General features: G+C 59.6%; 1 protein-coding gene across 3 annotated transcripts; it reads left to right on the top strand.

Moving 5' to 3' along the window:
• The first annotated feature begins 312 nt into the window (after positions 1 to 312).
• On the top strand, positions 313 to 16,149 carry ZNF202 (zinc finger protein 202). 3 transcript variants are annotated; one of them, XM_055132969.1, is made up of 9 exons: positions 313 to 437; positions 1,221 to 1,421; positions 1,504 to 1,612; positions 10,266 to 10,756; positions 11,250 to 11,454; positions 11,638 to 11,726; positions 12,592 to 12,721; positions 13,135 to 13,272; positions 13,980 to 16,149. In XM_055132969.1, exons 4-9 carry the CDS (start codon positions 10,355 to 10,357, stop codon positions 14,966 to 14,968), a joined length of 1,953 nt encoding a protein of 650 aa, XP_054988944.1. In that variant the 5' UTR covers positions 313 to 437; positions 1,221 to 1,421; positions 1,504 to 1,612; positions 10,266 to 10,354; the 3' UTR covers positions 14,969 to 16,149. The 3 variants fall into 3 exon arrangements, with proteins under 3 accessions (XP_054988944.1, XP_004604821.2, XP_054988945.1); XM_004604764.2 differs by lacking the exon at positions 1,221 to 1,421 and having other exon boundaries at positions 314 to 437; XM_055132970.1 differs by lacking the exons at positions 313 to 437; positions 1,221 to 1,421; positions 1,504 to 1,612 and having other exon boundaries at positions 10,624 to 10,756; positions 11,169 to 11,454.
• Positions 16,150 to 16,815: the final 666 nt, after the last annotated feature.

The following is a 16,815-nucleotide window of genomic DNA, read 5'->3' as shown; positions in this document are numbered from 1 at the left end:
ATACTATTTTTTAACCAAGCTTGGTGAACAATGCAAAGTAAAGCAAACTGAGATAGGCAGAGGCAGCGGCACCGAAGTCCAAACAAACAAAAGATGCAAAGAAAGGGCCCGCGGAGGGTCTCTATGTAAACTGCAGGTCCCTCCGGTGCAGAGGGGTGCCGACCTCCTCGACCTCCTCGCAGGAAGCGGTCAAGGCTGAGGGCGCAGGGGCCTCCGGAGCACAGAGACAGAGAGGACCGACCCTCCTACGGTCTAGAGAGGCCCCGGCGCGGCCCGGGGGTGGGGCGGAGCGCCGCTTCCGCTTCCGGGAGCGGGGGCCCCACGTGTTCCGCCCCGCCAGGCCCCGCGCGGCTCGGATCCGGCGGCGCGGCGGCGCGGGCCGGGAGTGGGTGGGGAACGAGCCGGGGCTGGGGAGGAGCTGCCGGCGCTGCAGAGCCGTGAGTGCTGGGCCGGGCCGGGGCTGCGGCGGGGCGAGGAGGAGGGACCGGAGACCCCGCCCCCAGCGCTCGGGAGCGGTGGGGGCAGGGGCGGCGGCGGGGGGGCGCCGGGGCCCGACCCCCTATCGCGCAGGATGCTCGCTTCGCAGCCTCGACTCTTCGCCCGCTCCCGAGGCCTGCAGAAGCGCAGCCCGGACCTTCGGTCGCGACCGAGCCCACCGCCCGCCCCCTACCCCCGGCCGGGACCCAGGGAGGAGTGGGCTAGGCCCCTGCGAGCCTCAGTCCGGTCTCAGCCGCCCTCTCCGAGGGCTTCACGATGGCCCCTGCAGACCCCCTGCCCATCCCTTGGCACCTCCAAGCCTCCCTCTCCCCCCACCCAACGTTCAAGGTACACTCACCACCCCCCGGCTTAGCACCCTCTCTCCAACACCCACGGTTGCACCTCCGGCCTGTGGCTTCCCGGCGGCCCCGGAGGCCGACCCAGAGCCTCCCCTCCCAAGCCCCCTCCCCCGCACCCCACAGCCAGCCGCGCCTCTCCCCCGACTCTGACTCCGCTGGCCACCTGCAGACCCTGCGGTTTGGGGTTTGTTTTTGTTTTTGTTTTATGTGGTTTGACCAAAAGTTTGCTAGTGAGTTGAGCTGCCTGGAGATGCTCCGTTCTCTCGGATAGCATCGGCTCCTTTCCCCCCGGCGTGACGGTTCTCTTAGGTGGCCCCGGGGAGCACCACCAGCCCAGGCTCTCCAGGAGAGACCCGGCTTCCAGCTGTGGCTATTCCCCTGCAGGTGGCAAGCAGGTGACAGGCCCGTTCCCAGGCCCAGTGAATGCACATGGAGCTCCAAGGCCCCCTCCCTGCCTCTCCTGGCCCATGAGTCTTGATGCATCCAGGACATGGGAGGCCGGCAAAGGCAGTGACAGTGGTCATTTAGAGCGGTGGCCACTGTCTTGGGTCACTTTCTGCAGTCGCCCACTCTCCAGCCAAGCTGGTAGGCAGGGGCGGAGGGAGGGGGGATTTTCGCCTCTGAGGAAGGGAGCCGGGATTGACCATCTTTCCCCTCTCTCCTCCAGCCCTCCCCCTTTGCTCTTTCTCAGCTGTATTGCAGTAGACAGTCATTGCAAGGGCGCTGCGAGGGTCACTGCCATGTGAGACCCAGGCACTCCAGACTGGGCACATGAGGTAAGTCAGACTCCCCACACCGTCCAGCGTTGCCCTGGCATGGCGTGCGCTGGGCATAGACTCTCCCTTCTGTAAACCTCGGGCACTCTTGGCCCAAACCCCAGACTTGCTTCCTTAGTTCTCCACCTGGCCGCCCAGGCGGAGCCCCTGAGTAGCCTGTGGGACAGATGGCCCTTGCCGCCCCCAGAGCTGCCAGTGATAGTTCTGGGCCGGGGCTGGGACACTGGCGTTTTTCTCACTAGTAAGTTCTCAGGCACTTTGTTCTCAGTCTGGGTTTCTCACTTGGACAGCCGCCGCCCGGGGCCAGCCCTCGCCGACCATGCGCAGTGCTCGGGGGATCAGAAGGTGCCTTCCGTGGGAGGAGCGAGCGGCGTGAACGCGTGGGGGGCAGTCAGCCATCCAGAGCCACATTCCTGAGTGTCGCGTGGAGCGTGTGCTTTAAGGAAGCTCGGCGGCAAGCACACGCGCCACACGCTGAGACCCAGAGTTGCGCCCTGGTAGCGCAGGGTCCAGAACAGCCCTGTCCCTGCCCCCCACAGCCCCGCCACACTGTCGTCCGCCACATCAAAGGTGTTTCCTTTTCGCTCTGCTTAGATGAAAATACTGTGGCCTCCCCAGCAGTGCTTGGGGGCCTGGGGGCCGCTGATCATTTGGGCAGTGCCTGGAGGCCTGGCGTGTCGTGTCGGGGTGAAACTCGCGCCTTGTTCGTGAGCTCCCTGCCCCGCCCCCCTTGTTTCTGAATTCCCCTGCTAGGAGTTCTGGGGTGAAGAGAGCAAAGGGCTCACACCCCTGTTCTGGGTTCTTGATATGACGCTGCATTGGGAGGTCTCCAAGCTCAGCCGTGAAGTCAGCCTGCCGGAAACATGCTTGTTTCCGCTTTCTTTGCCCTGAGCTGGGGTGGGGGACAATGGGGAGCCATTGGATCCTGCACACCAGGTTTAACCACCCAGAGCTCTGGGTGCCCAGGGATCAGCATTCGGTGCCGCCACCAGGTTAACTACCTTCCATTGGAGCGAGCACCTATTCCAGTGAAACAAGTGGAGAGCGTCTGCTCTTCAGGGCGGGCTCCCAGAGAGACTGCAAACAGTGCTCACCTTGAGAGGGGCTTCCTGGCGCAATCTGACGCTCCCAGGGAGACCGGGTTTCCGATCTTCCGTCTCCTCGCGTGCGGAGTGCCAAGCAGGGAGAAGCCCGATGGTACTAACTGCAGAACAGAAATGGGAGTTCTGACTCGACCATGCTTTTAGGCCTGCCGCCGGCTTGTATCACCCTTGCCAATGTACTTTGAGATCACGTTCAGGGCCCCGGCCATAACACGGCAGGATGGACTCTTGCCTTAAACACAGCCTGCCGGGAGTGGTCCCGGCACCAAAGCAAACCCAATCAAGTCTGCTGAGCCCCCTCGCTGACCCCCTCCCTCCTTGGGCTCTCGAGTGATGGGCTTGAGGACCACCGTTTTTTTACTTCAGATTAATAAACTGAGGCACACAGATTGAGCCCGACATTTAGTCCGGTAGCCTCACTTCCTACTGGCCAGTAACCAGCGCGATCACGGGTAATCATGATAGTCCAGTCGCCAGGCCCACTGCACGCTCTGGTACATCACAATCCAGGCGCTCAGGGAAGAAGCCACGTGTCCCGGGGCCTCTCAGAGCCCAGTCTTTATAGCTGGACCTGCCAAAACTGCCATGAGTTTTCAAAGGCTGTCCCAGAACACTGACCAGAGGGGGCTGCCTGGGCGGACACCTGTGCCCATAGCTCGGGGAAGAGTGTCGTGCAGAAATACAGAGCACGTTGTCTGGAGTCTTCTGCAGCTTTGTTCTACTCTAGTACGCCTGTGTTTCCTCAGCGTCTTTGTGGCCACATTAGGCCTCCATCCTAATAACCATTACAGGGTCTGTCTGTCTCGGGTGTCGAGAAGGGAAAGCAGTGTTGCCTCTGCCCTTCCAGGCTCTAGGCTGAGACCCCCTTGAATTACAGAGACTAGTCAGAGAGAAAATGGAAAGGCTTACAGTGATGCTGGAGTCCATAAAGCTCTAAGTGCAAAGAAATGATCCCAACATGTGTTTCTAGACCCTTTTAGACAAATCATAAGCTTTCAAGATATGACAAAAGAATTTGGGCTACTAGTAGTGAAATGAGCAAGGTGTTGGAGCACCTTCCCAGCCCGAGTCCTCAAGGGGTGGACTCCCCTCTCCTCTCTCCCTCCCTCCCTTCTCCCCTCCATCCTCCCCTTTTACCAGTCCCTTAATGGTTAGTGCATCCTGAGGGCAGGGTGTGTGGGTGTGTTGGGGTAGGGCTCCTGTATGGTCACTGTCATGCAGTGGCTGGGATTCCCTGGTATATTTGGGACCCATAACTGTCCCTCTGCCTGATGGGTGAAGGAACAGGTCCACAGGCTGGTAACCCATGGTGACTCTATTGAAATCAGCCAGGATTATTAGAGAAACTGTGAAGGGTTGGGGGACAGCACCTACACGTTGGGGTGGTTGAAATGAACATAAATATGTAAAGTGCCTCTTTAGGGGAAAATGTAGGAGATCCACCCAGGGGCAGAATTCCCTCTAGGGGCCTATTGCTTTCTCTTTTTTTTTTTTTCAACTGGTAATCCATTTAAAGAATCATATTAAATTTACTTCATATTTCTAGTCATGTTGTATAAACACAGTAAGAGATATAGACTCTTACTATACCCTAGATTAAGCTTAAAATGAAGTCTCTGGACTCATGGTAAAGGGTGGCTCTTCCTGGGTTCATCTCGCTGTATTTCCCAGACTGCAGTCCTCAGGCCAAGTTAGCTTTCCCTAACCCCCGCAGGGCCCTTTTCAGTTACTTCTTTTTCAGTCATGACAGTTTGTTCCATGACCATGCTGTTAACCTGGGATGCTTCCTATGGTCCATAGGCTGTCCAATATTGAAGCCACGGCTTGGTGGGACCCATTTTTCGGGGTGTAAGGAAATAAGGTCAATCTAGAGGCAATGGAGGCTTAACTCAAGTAAATATGGATGCCAGGAGTTAATATTTTTCAGTCACTTCACTCCCATATTACAAAAGCATAGCATTAACTGTCTTCCTGTGTCTATACAAAAAGGATACTGCTCTGGGGCTGGAGTGATAGTACAGCAGGTAGGGCATTTGCCTTGCACGCTGCTGACCCAGGTTCGATTCCCATATGGTCCCCTGAGCACCACCAGGGTTAATTCCTTAGTGCAGAGCCAGGTGTGACCCAAAAAGCAAAAAAAAAAAAAAAAAAGATACTGCTCTAAAATCAAAATATGCAAAAGGGTATAAAGGAAAGAGAAAAGCACATATTTCATGTACATATACAAAATCCAGAGCCATTAGGTTTGCCTTTATAAGTTACCTGTCTGATTTGGAGATATTTGTGACTAATGGGAAGAACACAAGGACCGATTAAAGAGAAAAGGATCGAGTGTGCCCCTGGGAGCACTGTAAAGAGAGTGACTCAACATAAGCTCTCTGTGGAGGAGAAAGGACAGCCCATTAAGCCTAGGATGCTTGGAACATCATCCAACTGCCCACACCTAGCAGTGCTGGGGGAACCCCATAGGACGCAGGCAGGAGCCCTGCTGCCTTCCGGTCTCAGGCCCCACAGCCTCCACTGGCCTCCACGTACCCCTCTCTGTGGACTTAACCTGTCCTCAGGTGCCTTTATTTCTGCCCCTTCTCTACACCTCTCTGTAAACCTTTCACTATAAACATTCAGCCACTTGTCCCTTCCTTTGCTATGCAAATGTGCATGGGCTCTAACAAAGGGAGAAAGTTAAAGTGGCAAAGTAAATGGCGCATAAACACAGTCTGACGCCAGCTGTGGTGTGTGGAGGCCAGCAGACTGAATGCACTTCATTTCTTTGTGCTCTTGAGCTCAGTTTCTGAGGGATTCCTAAGTGGACTGTATGGGCTTGTCTCAGAGGCCTCTTTCCTGCCCCGGGAGGTCGGGAGGGCCGGTGGAAGTGGAAGCCTTGCTAAAAGGGCTTTTGGCAGGAGCAATTCCCTGTAAGGTTCCCTCCCAGCTCTGTTCCAAGGACCTGACTTGATTTGTAAGTGCTTTCCAACCAATATTCTTCCTTTGGTTTAACACTTCGCATGTGATAGAACAGTGAGCAGCAGAATTTTTCCTGTGTATTTAATTCCGATTAAATCAAGGATAGTTTCTCATTCAAATCCTGCCTTTTCAGAAGCACTTAAAGCAGCTGGAAGGGAAGAACATAATAAATTGCGCATCTCCCCGGTCCCAGGCTTTGCACTACTCTTCATTCCCTAAAAGCTGAGGCAGGTAATATTCGAAGAGTGGGACTGTGGCTGAGGGCTGCACCGCAGCTGCTGGGGGGGAGACTGATCTGAACCGATCAGCCCCAAAGCCACAGTGAGTGACCGACCGTGTGGCGGAGGAAGGCACACGGACGCCGGGGGTGGGAGAATGGACCAGTGCGTCTTTCCGTAACAGGATCGTGCTGGGCTCATTCGTGTGGAACGTAGACGTGCTTGCTGGGAAGGGCAGCTCACAACTTAAAAGAGTGCTGGAGTTTCTCTTCTGGAGCCGAGGAACTGGTGCAGGGCTGCGTCGCCTCAGAAGTGATCAGACTCAGGGGTCCCCGTCACGCTGGGCTGCGTTTGGATACCGGAGACGGGTGGAGAGAGGAAGGAATAGAAACTGGCCAGCCAGAATCATCAGAGGCATGCTTTTTTCTTCTGACGGGGAATCATTTGCGGCAAGTAGCGTGCCATCCCTTTTGCAGGTGGACGGCATAGGGCTGCCAACCCTTAGGGTTCAACAAGATCACCCTCGCTGCAGTGTTTCCAGATAATAGGCCAAATCACTTTTCGTTGTTCACAGTTTCCTGTTCTTATCATCAGAGTTGAGTTCTCTGGTCCATGGTACGTACCGAGGAGGGCACCTCGGACCTTGGACCTTGGCAAAGGAAAGAGGCTTTGCTTTCCCACATCCTCCCTGGTCTTCCCGGGGTGGGAGGGGGGAGGCTTCCAGGGCTCTGGGAGCATCGCTGCCCCTGACGTGTCTCCATCCCACACTGTCTGCACCCAGCCCTGCACTCTAGCCCGGCCTCCCATGCTCTGCAGTGTGGTTTTGGCTTTTCCCCGCCCCTCCAGAATCTCCCGAGACAGACAAGCAGGGAAGGGAAGAGCGAGCTTCCGGCCTGGTCCCTCACTCTGGCCCCTCCCAGCCCAGCCTCTGTCTCCCAGCCTAGTACCAGGGGCAGATGCACAGGACAGTAGAGCCCACCGGCCTATGATCTCAGCAGCTCCAGCGAGTTAGGAGAGGTCTGGTCTGTGGGGCGCGGGCCTCCTTGAGGACCCCTGGGCGTGCTCTCCTGTGGGCCGTGGGGTGGAACTGGGCTAGTCTGTCTTGACTTTGTCCCCTAGGCGAGTTCCCGGCCTCCCGCCCCCGAGTCTCTGCCTTCATCCCACGGTGCCATGGTCCCCATGCCTCTCACACTCCTGGGCTGAGAGTAGACACAAAACCAGCCCCCAGAGTCTTCGGTCTTGGTTCTAGAAGCGCATTTAAAAGCAGGTTGGCAGGGCCAGAGCCATAGTACAGCGGGTGGAGCATTCGCTTTGCACGCAGCCAACCCGGGTTCAACCCCCGAATCCCATAGGGTCCCCCCGAGCACCACCAGGAGTAATTCCTGAGTGCAGAGCCAGGAGGAATCCCTGAGCATTGCCGGGTGTGCTCCGCCCTCCCCCCCCCCAAAAAAGTAATAAAAGCAGGTTGGCTGTGGCTGCAGTGAGGTTTTTAGTGCTCTGTAGCGTTGGTGTGGGGCGACTTCTGTCCCCCTAATCCCTTCCCAGCCGCCTTCTCTCACCTCGCTGTGGTGGGGGGGGGGCACCAAATGAGAAGCTTCCTCTGGACACGTGATCGTTATTGTAGTTGCATTAAATTTTTTGATGTCTGATTTGTGCTTATTCAACCTCTTCAAATCTCAGAGGGCCATGATTGGCCTGTCACTGTCTTGGGGTGTTGCAGGGACCACTGAGTATTGTCTGACTCCAGCCAAGCAATCGGGCAGGAGAGGTCATTTAATTCACTCAGCCAGCACAGGGGTCCTGGTGTCTCTTCTTCTGGAAAGTGCCCAGGTCTGTCCTGCAGACCTGTGGCGTGGTGGGCACCGAGCCGGGTGGGGGGCTGCATAGTAATGCCCCAGAGCCCGACAGCCATCAGCAGAGCCGTGCACTGTGAGGTGCAGATGTTAGTCCCTGGGGGAATATGAGTGATGGAGGGATTAGAGGGCGTAGGGAGGGTCTTCTTCACAGCCAGGTGCAGAACCCTGAGCACCGGTTTTCCTGAAAAAGGAGTGGGCAGTACGCGCATGCGTGCGTGTGTGTGCCTGCGTGCGTGCGTGCGTGTGTGTGTGTGTGTGTGTGTGTGTGTGTGTGTGCGTACGCACGCACCACATCCTGCAGTGCTCAGGGATCACTCCTGACTGGGCTCTGGGGACCCTGTGGTGGGATTCGTGCAGGGAAAGCCCCTTCCCCGCTGTTCTGTGTCCAGCCACTTGGCTGGTTTCTGTGGGGAGGCCCCGTCAGGCCACCCTGTGGTGGAGCGGAGCAGCTCTCATGGACGGCCCCGAGCAGAGGGCTGGCCTGGGCATGCACCGTATTCCAGGAGTGGGCAATGAGGTTCGCCATGGACTCCCAGGATTGCCTGGGAAAGAGAAAACAGTTTCCTGGTACCACTCTCGGGGGCCAAGACCCAGGGAGGGGCCTGGGATGGGGAGGGACGTGTTCACGCAGGAGAGGACAGGAGATAAAAGAGGGAGGAAGGAGAGGCTAGGAGCATTGCACACTGCCCTCCCAAACAACGTGTTGCAGCACCGTCTCACGTGTAGGAGTCAGCCTTGCTTGGGCTGGGGCTGGGGGTCTGTGCCCAGAAACCCCAGGTGCAGAGAGAGGGTCAACTCGAAGTTCTACCAGGAGTTTCCACTGCGGGGGGGGCGGGGGGGAGGAGGAGCGGCATCCGTAAGCCCTGTGGTTCAGGGGTCTATGTTGTTCTCCCACAGGAAGGCAAGAGTAAGGATCTGAGGTTGGTGGACAATCTATGCAGAGGGTGCCTCTCTGAGATTCTCGGGTGACCAAGGCTGAGCTCAGTTCATCCGGTGGGGTTCCAGCCACCGCAACAAGGAAGGAGAAGCTGCACTTCTAGAGGGACGTTACTAGCTTTGTGCGTGTGAGTGTGTGTGTGTGTGTGTGTGTGTGTGTGTGTGTGTGTGTGTGTGTGTGTGTGTGTGAGTGAGAGAGAGAGAGAGAGAGAGAGAGAGAGAGAGAGAGCAGTCACGGGGGGCGGGTGGAAGGAAGGGCCTTGATTAGACGGGGGCGAAGGAACAGGCTCTCTGGGGTGCTGCTGGGCACTCACTGGAGCTGCGTGAGGCGGGGAATAGGTACCAGACCAGGACATGGAGCAATCTCTCGAGGGCTGACTGGGAAGAACTTGATGTGCCGTGCTGAAAGTTTTGGACCTGACTTCACAAACATCCTAATTCCGAGTGGTGCTGGGCCAGAGAGACGGTCCAGGGATTAAGGCTCTGGCATTTTAACCCTAGCCCCGCACGATCCTCTGAGGACTGTCATGTATGGCCCCACCCCGCCACCAATAAAATGAAATTGACTAAGTGCTGAGTGATGTGGTTGGAATTACAGACATGTAATGATCAGTGTTGGGGTCATGCTCTGAGCATCTCGCCGTGCTGCCCCTGGTCCTCATAGTAATGCTGGTAATTGGACCCCCTGCCCCTCCGTTCTTGTAAATGGAGTATAAGGACCTGGCCCTGCCTGCAACGGGTCTGGGAAAAAAACGTGTAGTTTGTAGCATTCCCAAAGATACAGTTGCAGAGAGAACAGGCCAGGGTAACCAGAAGCTGTGTGATACTATGTTTCCCCAGATGGCCCCCCTCCCCCCTTAGTAGTTGCCGGTCTGAGATCCCTGTGCAGCCTGGAGCAGGCAGCAGAATGCCACAGAGGCAGCTTCGGTTTAACCAAGGCTCATGGTGTGGAATCCAGAGGGTCAGAGTTGAGACTTAGAACCAGGGCTGATGGAGGCAGAGGCCTGGCGGAGGGTGGGGGGGGGGGGTGGGGACACAGCACGGTTATTTCTGCACACTGGAGTCTCCATCTCGGGCAGTCATGGGTTACAAATCTCCAGACTGGCCTGGTTTAAAATATCTTAGAAGAGTAAGGTGGGGGAGAGGGGGCTCTGTTTCCTTCTTGCTGTTACCTCATCTGCTCCTCCCCTCAAGCCTCCCAAATCCCCCATGGCAGAAGGAGGCGCAGTTGAGTGGGCTTCTCTTAGAGCCTCCAGTCCTACTGGCCTCTCACTCAGAGTGTGGTCCGAGGGAGTGATCAGCGGTGCGTTTTCTTAGCGGTCTCTGAGTTTGCTCTCTAGCCATTTCCTTTTTGGTGCACCGGGTTCTCACAAAGAACAGTGGTGGTCTGTGTGTGCCATGAGCTGCCCTGGGGACGTGGGGCAGTCCTGGTCAGCCCCGACTCCCGGGGCACGGATGTGTCGGCTCTGCGACTTCGTAGCTCGGAGACCAGTTCCCCGCTGGGGCCCAAGCTCGGAACTGCAGCACCCGACTTCCTTCCTGTCCAGACCACGGTTTGTCTCTCCTCGCTCCCCAGGTCCCTTGGGAGAGACTCCTGGAGGTGCCCGGCCGAGCCGGGGCGCTGGCGTGAGCTCTAGATGGTGTGAGCCAGCCCAGAGCCAGAAAATGGCCAGAGCCTTGGAGGCGGACGAGCAGGGTCTTTGGGACGAGGAGGGAATTCTGACGGTGAAGCTGGAGGAGGACGTCAGCTGCCGGCCCGAGTCCATCCTGCCCACGGACGACCCGGTGCTCGAGACCTCGCACCAGAACTTCCGGTGCTTCCGCTACCAGGAGGCCGCCAGCCCGCGCGAAGCCCTGGTTCGGCTCCGAGAACTCTGCCATCAGTGGCTGCGGCCAGAGAGGCGGACGAAGGAGCAGATCCTGGAGCTGCTGGTGCTGGAGCAGTTCCTCACGGTCCTGCCCGGGGACCTGCAGCGCTGGGTGCGGGGCCAGCGGCCCGAGAGCGGCGAGGAGGCCGTGACGCTGGTGGAGGGTTTGCAGAGACAGCCCAGGAGACCAAGGCGGTGGGTGAGGAGGGGGAGTCCTGCTCTGTGTGACGTGGAGGGGGACTCTGCTGCAGGATGGGGCGGGGTGGAGTCCAGGGGGCCCCGAAGTCCCTTTACATGCGCTTGGCCCCGGCCTTGGCTTGTGCCTGTGTCTGTATCTGAGCCTGCCCTGGGCAGGGCGCACGTGTGCGTGCATGCGTGGGTGTGTGCATGTTTGTGTGTGTGTTTCGAGCTCTGGGTCCCTGGGAATCCTGTGGCTTTGGTTTTTCTCTTTGGATCTAGACCCTCCCATTTGGGGGAGTTTGTCACAGATGCCCTCCTCTGGGGCAAAATGGGGAGCATAGATAGATGAAGGGGAGCCACAGGGGGGCCTAGGGCATCATGTCAGGGTGACCCCACCTGTCCCTTCCCTCCCGTCCTCCTGGCCCCGGCAGCTGCCGCTAGAAAGCTGAGTCCTGGTGACAGCCCAGACCCCTCCTGACGCCATGGTGACGGGAAGTTGGACTTGTTCCCAGGTGACTGTCCATGTTCACGGCCAGGAAGTCCTGTCCGAGGAAACGGTGCCTCCAGGAGCAGAGCCCACGGCCCCGAGGGAGCTGCCGGACTCTCCGCAGACCATGGCCGAGGAGTCCCCGGAGCTCGCTGCCCGGTCCCCGCCTCTGAGCCCAGAGGAGCCCAGCCTGGACCAGGGCCTGGAGCCGCCGCCCGCGCAGGAGAGCGGTGGGGAGCCTGAGCAGAGAGACGGGGTCCCATGCCGGGGTGGGGGGAGAGAGCCCCAGAATGGGCAGTTGGGGGGGGTCCCACGCTGCTCCTGGCCCCTTTCCTGCCAGTGATGGCAGGGCCGGCTCTCTGCCCTTCTCGGGCACGCAGAGCACACTGCTCATCTCTGCCTTCTCTTCTCAGAGGCTCCTGTGCCCCACACCCCTGACTCTCCTGAGGAGAAGAACACGGGGAACCCGGAAATGGTGGCGCTGCTCACTGCGCTGTCCCAGGTGCACCCCTGCTTCCTCGCCCAGAAAGACCCCCAGGCACTGCCAGCACCAGCCTGCACACCCCCTAGCTAACAGGACACAGGCATGCTCCTGGCCAGCCCCGCCTCCGGCCGGGTCCCCACAGGCACATGTGACAGCAGCAGATGAGGGCAGCTGCCAGCTCCAGCATCCCTCTGACCGCTGAGCACAAGGCCCAGAGAACGGGACCACCTCCCACCCGGCACAGCTTAAGCTCAGTCCCCACCAGAATGATTGTACTGCAGATTCTGAAAGCGGGTGGGTGTCCGTGCTCCCCTGGACATAGGAGGACCAGGCCAAGCGAGCCGAGAGGAGATGCGGGAACGCCTCCCTGGATGCAGCTTAGCTTCAGCCAAACTGAAAGGTTTCCTGGGGTGTGGACCGATTGGCAGGGGTGAGGAGCACGTGTAGGAAAGAGGAACATGGAAGAAGCACCGGTCCACAGGCCCATCAGAGCGCGGACTGGATGAGAACTTGTGTTATATATGAAACAGCATCCTCAAGAATAAGGGGACACAGGCTGGAGCCACAGTACAGCGGGGAGGGCATTGGCCTTGCATGTGGCCTGCCCGGGTTCCGTTCCCAACATCCCATAGGGTTCCCCGAGCACTGCCAGGAGTGATTCCTGAGGGCAGAGCCAGTAGTAACTTACCCCTGAGCATCGCCAGGTGTGGCCCCCAAAAATAAAAAGGAGTGCACAGAGGCGGGTGTGGAGGGAAAGTGGTGGCTGAAAGGCGCGGCTGGGAGGAAGCTGGGATGGCCCTGAGCATCGTGCCCAAGTCCCCGTCCCTGACCACAGTCAGCGCATTCCCGAGCCCAGCAGGGTTGTCTCCTTGTGTCATTTCAGGGCTTGGTGACTTTCAAGGACGTGGCCGTCTGCTTCTCCCAGGACCAGTGGAGTGACCTGGACCCGGCGCAGACAGAGTTCTACGGAGAGTATGTCTTGGAAGAAGACTGTGGCATCGTGGTCTCCCTGTGTAAGGAACTTCTAGTGTTTCTAGAGAGAGTTTTTTTTTTTTTCTTTCCTGTTGGAAATGTTTGGGGCTTGTGATTCTCAGGGGTTCTGTCTTAACACGTCACCTGTGGGAGAGACTGAAATTTGACAACGAAGATGAGTCCTTCCAAGTTAAAGGGGAAAGAAATGCTCAGAGGGGTTGGGCACGTCCAGTCAGAAGATGAAGTTAAAATACTGTCACTCTAGCATCTCTGAAGTAAACGTGTGAGTCCTGAGAGCAGCAGTAATGTTGAAATAATCATCCGTAACGGTGGAGAAAGAGGACCGTGGACAGCGGTCCCTGACAGTGACTGACAGCTCAAGACAAGCCGTGCCCTCCAGCTCCCAGACAAAACCACAGCCAGCCTGACCTCCCGTTTCCCTTCTCTCGAGCAGCGTTCCCAATCCCCAGGCTGGAGGAGATCCCCCACCTCCAAGAAGACGAGCCTGCACTTCCCGAGACCCCCGACGCTCACGGGCCTCCAGACACTCCCGACCCTCCGGAGCCAGAAATCCTGAGTTTCACCTACACGGGTGAGGGGAGTCCCCTGGCGGGCCCTTCCTTCCTGGGGAGTGCCCCGAACCCCAAGTCCTTCCCTCCTGCCCTCCGCTTCTTCCTGGCCCAACAGTCGTGTGGCAGGAACCGGCCGTGCTTCAGCTCTTTATTAAGCAGTTCACTGAGATCTCCCCTTGTGAAGTGATGACAGCGTGTGTCCACACAAGGGTGTGGCACCAGCATGAGATGGTGGCAGGGGAGGGCGTCCCTGTCCATTGGTTTTCTCCTTCCTGTCCCCAGCGGTTAGGAAGTAACAGGAATCTCTCGAGAGCCGTATCTCTCAGCTGGAAGTCATGTGGCTCAGGCCAAGTCACCCGCTCAGGCCCCCAGGACACCCCAGAGGAAGCCCCAGTGAAAGTCACATCAGTAGGGAACTGTGGTGTGAGACCAGGGGGCAGGCTGGTGGGCCAGGGACCACGATCGGCAGGTCTCACTCTCGTGGGGCCCCTCAGGCCCCCTGATGACCAGAGTACCAAAGGCAGCATCATGGGCGAACTGCCCCACACAGCTGGGCTGGGCAGAGGGATGGTATCGGGGGTCCTTCCTTTGGGGAGGGAGGTGAGAGCACAGTGGGGCTGGGACTCTGCGTCCGAGAAACCGCTACTGACGGCCTGGTAAAGCACAGATGCCCGAGTCGGTTCTGGAGAATGCCGACCCGGGCCCTGCCTCTGTGCTCTCTCCCCAGGAGAGAGGAGCGAGGAGGAGGAGGACTGCACCGAGGGAGCGGCCGCGGGTGGCGAGCGTCTCCACCAGCCCGCGCTGGGCAACCCCGAAGTGCACCAGACTCCGGACTGGGAGATCGTCTTTGAGGACGACCCCGAGAGACCGGGCGAGAGGAGGGTGGCGGCCAGCCTGCCCCAGGCCAACAGCCTGCTGGGCCTGTGCGAGCCGACACCCCTGCCGCTGCTGGCGCGCCACCACGACTGCCCCGTGTGCGGCAAGAGCTTCACCTGCAACTCGCACCTGGTGCGGCACCTGCGGACGCACACGGGCGAGAAGCCCTACCAGTGCCCGCAGTGCGGGAAGAGCTACACCCGCAGCTCGCACCTGTCCCGCCACCAGAAGGTGCACAGGCTGGCCGCGGCCGCGCTGGCCCCCCCGGGCCAGGAGGAGCCCGAGGCCACGGCGGCGCTGCCCCGCGCCGAGAAGACGCCTGGCGTGGACAAGCCGTACCGCTGCGAGGCCTGCGGCAAGCACTTCCGCTGGACCTCGGACCTGGTCCGGCACCAGCGGACGCACACGGGCGAGAAGCCCTTCTTCTGCTCCATCTGCGGCAAGAACTTCAGCCAGAAGTCGGTGCTGACCACGCACCAGCGCATCCACCTGGGCGGCCGGCCCTACCTGTGCGGCGAGTGCGGCGCCGCCTTCAGCGAGCACCGGCGCTACCTGGCGCACCGCAGGACGCACGCCCCCGACGAGCTGCACATGTGCCGCGAGTGCGGCCGCTGCTTCACCCACAGCTCCGCCTATGCCAAGCACGTGCGCAGCCATGCCACTGGGCGGCCCTGCCGCTGCTCCGAGTGCGGCAAGAGCTTCAGCCGCCGCGACCACCTGGTGCGCCATGAGCGCACGCACACGGGCGAGAAGCCCTTCACCTGCCCCACCTGCGGGAAGAGCTTCAGCCGGGGCTACCACCTCATCCGGCACCAGCGGACCCACTCTGAGAAGACCTAGCGGGGTGCGGGCGCCGCCCGGCCGAGGGCCCAGCCACAGCTGCTCCCACGCTGCTCAGAACTCCGGGGCGGACCTGCCGAGGCTCCCCCCAGGGGTGCGGAGCTGATGCGGGCGCCACAGAGGCGGTGCTAGGGACGGTCTCCCCCGCTTTTCCTCGAAGACTTGAACAGCCTCATGTTTCCCATGCATTTTTCTCCGTTTCCCCAGGGCCGCCCGCCGTCCCTCCCGGCCCCCACGTCAAAGCACACGGCCCTGCGCAGGCCCGGGAGAGCCACAGAGCTTCCTGCACTGCGCCCTGGGCTGGGCCACGGGCGCGTCTGAAGGATGGAGACATCTCGGCCGCTACTCCGGGACGTGGTCAGGCGGCACCTGCCCTCGGTAACAGTGTGGGGGCGCACAGGGAGGCTGGCCAGGGCACCCCTTCCCCACGAGGGCTGCACTGGAACACTCACGCCTTCCGCCTCCTGACACCTCTGCTGCCGTCTCGCTTCTGCCTGCCAGGCTCGTGCTGCCGTGCCGTCCAGCGCATGGGCCCCCGACATCCCTGCCCACCCTCTTGGCACTGGCGCGTCCGCCGACCGGAAGGCACGACACTAACCCCAGAGTCGCGGTTGGGACTGGGTCACCTGCCTGACTCGAAGAGAACTGGAGAAGAGCTGAGATCCGTGTGCGGGGGAGAAAGTAAGCAAAAGCCAGAGCTGCCAGCCTGGATGGCGAGGCCCCTGACGCCCGGTGGCCACCATGGCTGCGCTCTGGCATGAGGGACGAAGCTGACCCCCACCCCCAGAACCCTGAAGAGCCCTCCGGGAGGAAGCGGCTCCATCTCAGGGGACCCTGCTTTCCTGTAGCGAAGGACTCAAGTATGTCTTCTGGCCCTAGGCGTTTGCCGCCTGACGCTGGGTGCATCTAGAGATGAGACCACGGAACTGACACCCGGGCCAGGGAGACCCCCCCACGGACGGAGCACGGGGCATGGGATCGGAGCGAGAGAAGGACCCCGTCCCCCGTGCCTGCCTGCTGCTCTGTGCATCCATGGGCAGCAGGACCAGGGGCCTCCACCCCAACTGCCCCACCAGGAACCCCTCGCTCTGGCCAGTGAGGGTGTCCCACCCACCCTGTGGTGAAGGCCAGTCGGCCACGGGGAGGGAGTGAACACACCGGAAATAAAGAGAAGCTCCCTGGCTGCTGGGACTCTGTCTTCCCCTTCACACCCGCCAGGGCAGACATGAGCCCCGGGCAGGGCAGAGCCGGGGTTGAGGCACCTAATGCCCCGGGTACCCTGACAGTGGACACTGAGGGTGTCCATTAGTGGAAGGTCGTCAGGTGTCAGGAAGGTTTTTTAAAAAAAAAAAAAAAAAAAGCATGTTTATTTGGTGACAGACCGCCATTGCAGTGAGTCTTGACACGGCGCTGCCTACGGGAACGCCACTGGGTAGGCCCCCCGGCCTCAGAGACCGCTGTGCCTTCTGAGGCTCCCGGACGGGCATGAACAGCCTCGCCACTGGCTCTCCAGAGCCCACTGCAAGGGACAGTAAATGTTTCCCTGTCCCTTGTGTGCAGAAGAACCCTGACCACACCCCTGCACGGCAGGCAGAGGCCCCATCCTGCTCATGGCAGCAGCCCGGAGACCTCGTAAGGAGCGTGAGGGCTCCCCAACCCCCTCCCTTGCCAGAATGACTGATCCGCCCCAGCAGCAGCTGCCCCGGGGGTTCAGTCTGAGAACAAGACACCTAAATACCCAGTGGGGAGGGCTAGTGGAGGACTGGGTGCCCTCCCACCACGAGGCCTTTGCCACCCCCTTGGCTGGCATCCCATGGCTTCCAGCCTCAGCAGAGGAACCCTGTCTT

This window comes from Sorex araneus, chromosome 3 (genome assembly GCF_027595985.1).
Source record: "Sorex araneus isolate mSorAra2 chromosome 3, mSorAra2.pri, whole genome shotgun sequence".
Classification (NCBI taxonomy): domain Eukaryota; kingdom Metazoa; phylum Chordata; class Mammalia; order Eulipotyphla; family Soricidae; genus Sorex; species Sorex araneus.
This window is presented reverse-complemented; position numbering and strand designations above follow the sequence as displayed.

Excerpts from the sequence above, each read along its gene's own strand:
- ZNF202 (XM_055132969.1), top strand. The coding sequence starts at position 10,355 with ATGGCCAGAGCCTTGGAGGCGGACGAGCAGGGTCTTTGGGACGAGGAG. Across the intron at positions 10,757-11,249 it reads CCAGGAGACCAAGGCGGTGG|GTGACTGTCCATGTTCACGG; the intron begins GTGAGGAGGGGG and ends ACTTGTTCCCAG. Across the intron at positions 12,722-13,134 it reads TGGCATCGTGGTCTCCCTGT|CGTTCCCAATCCCCAGGCTG; the intron begins GTAAGGAACTTC and ends TCTCTCGAGCAG.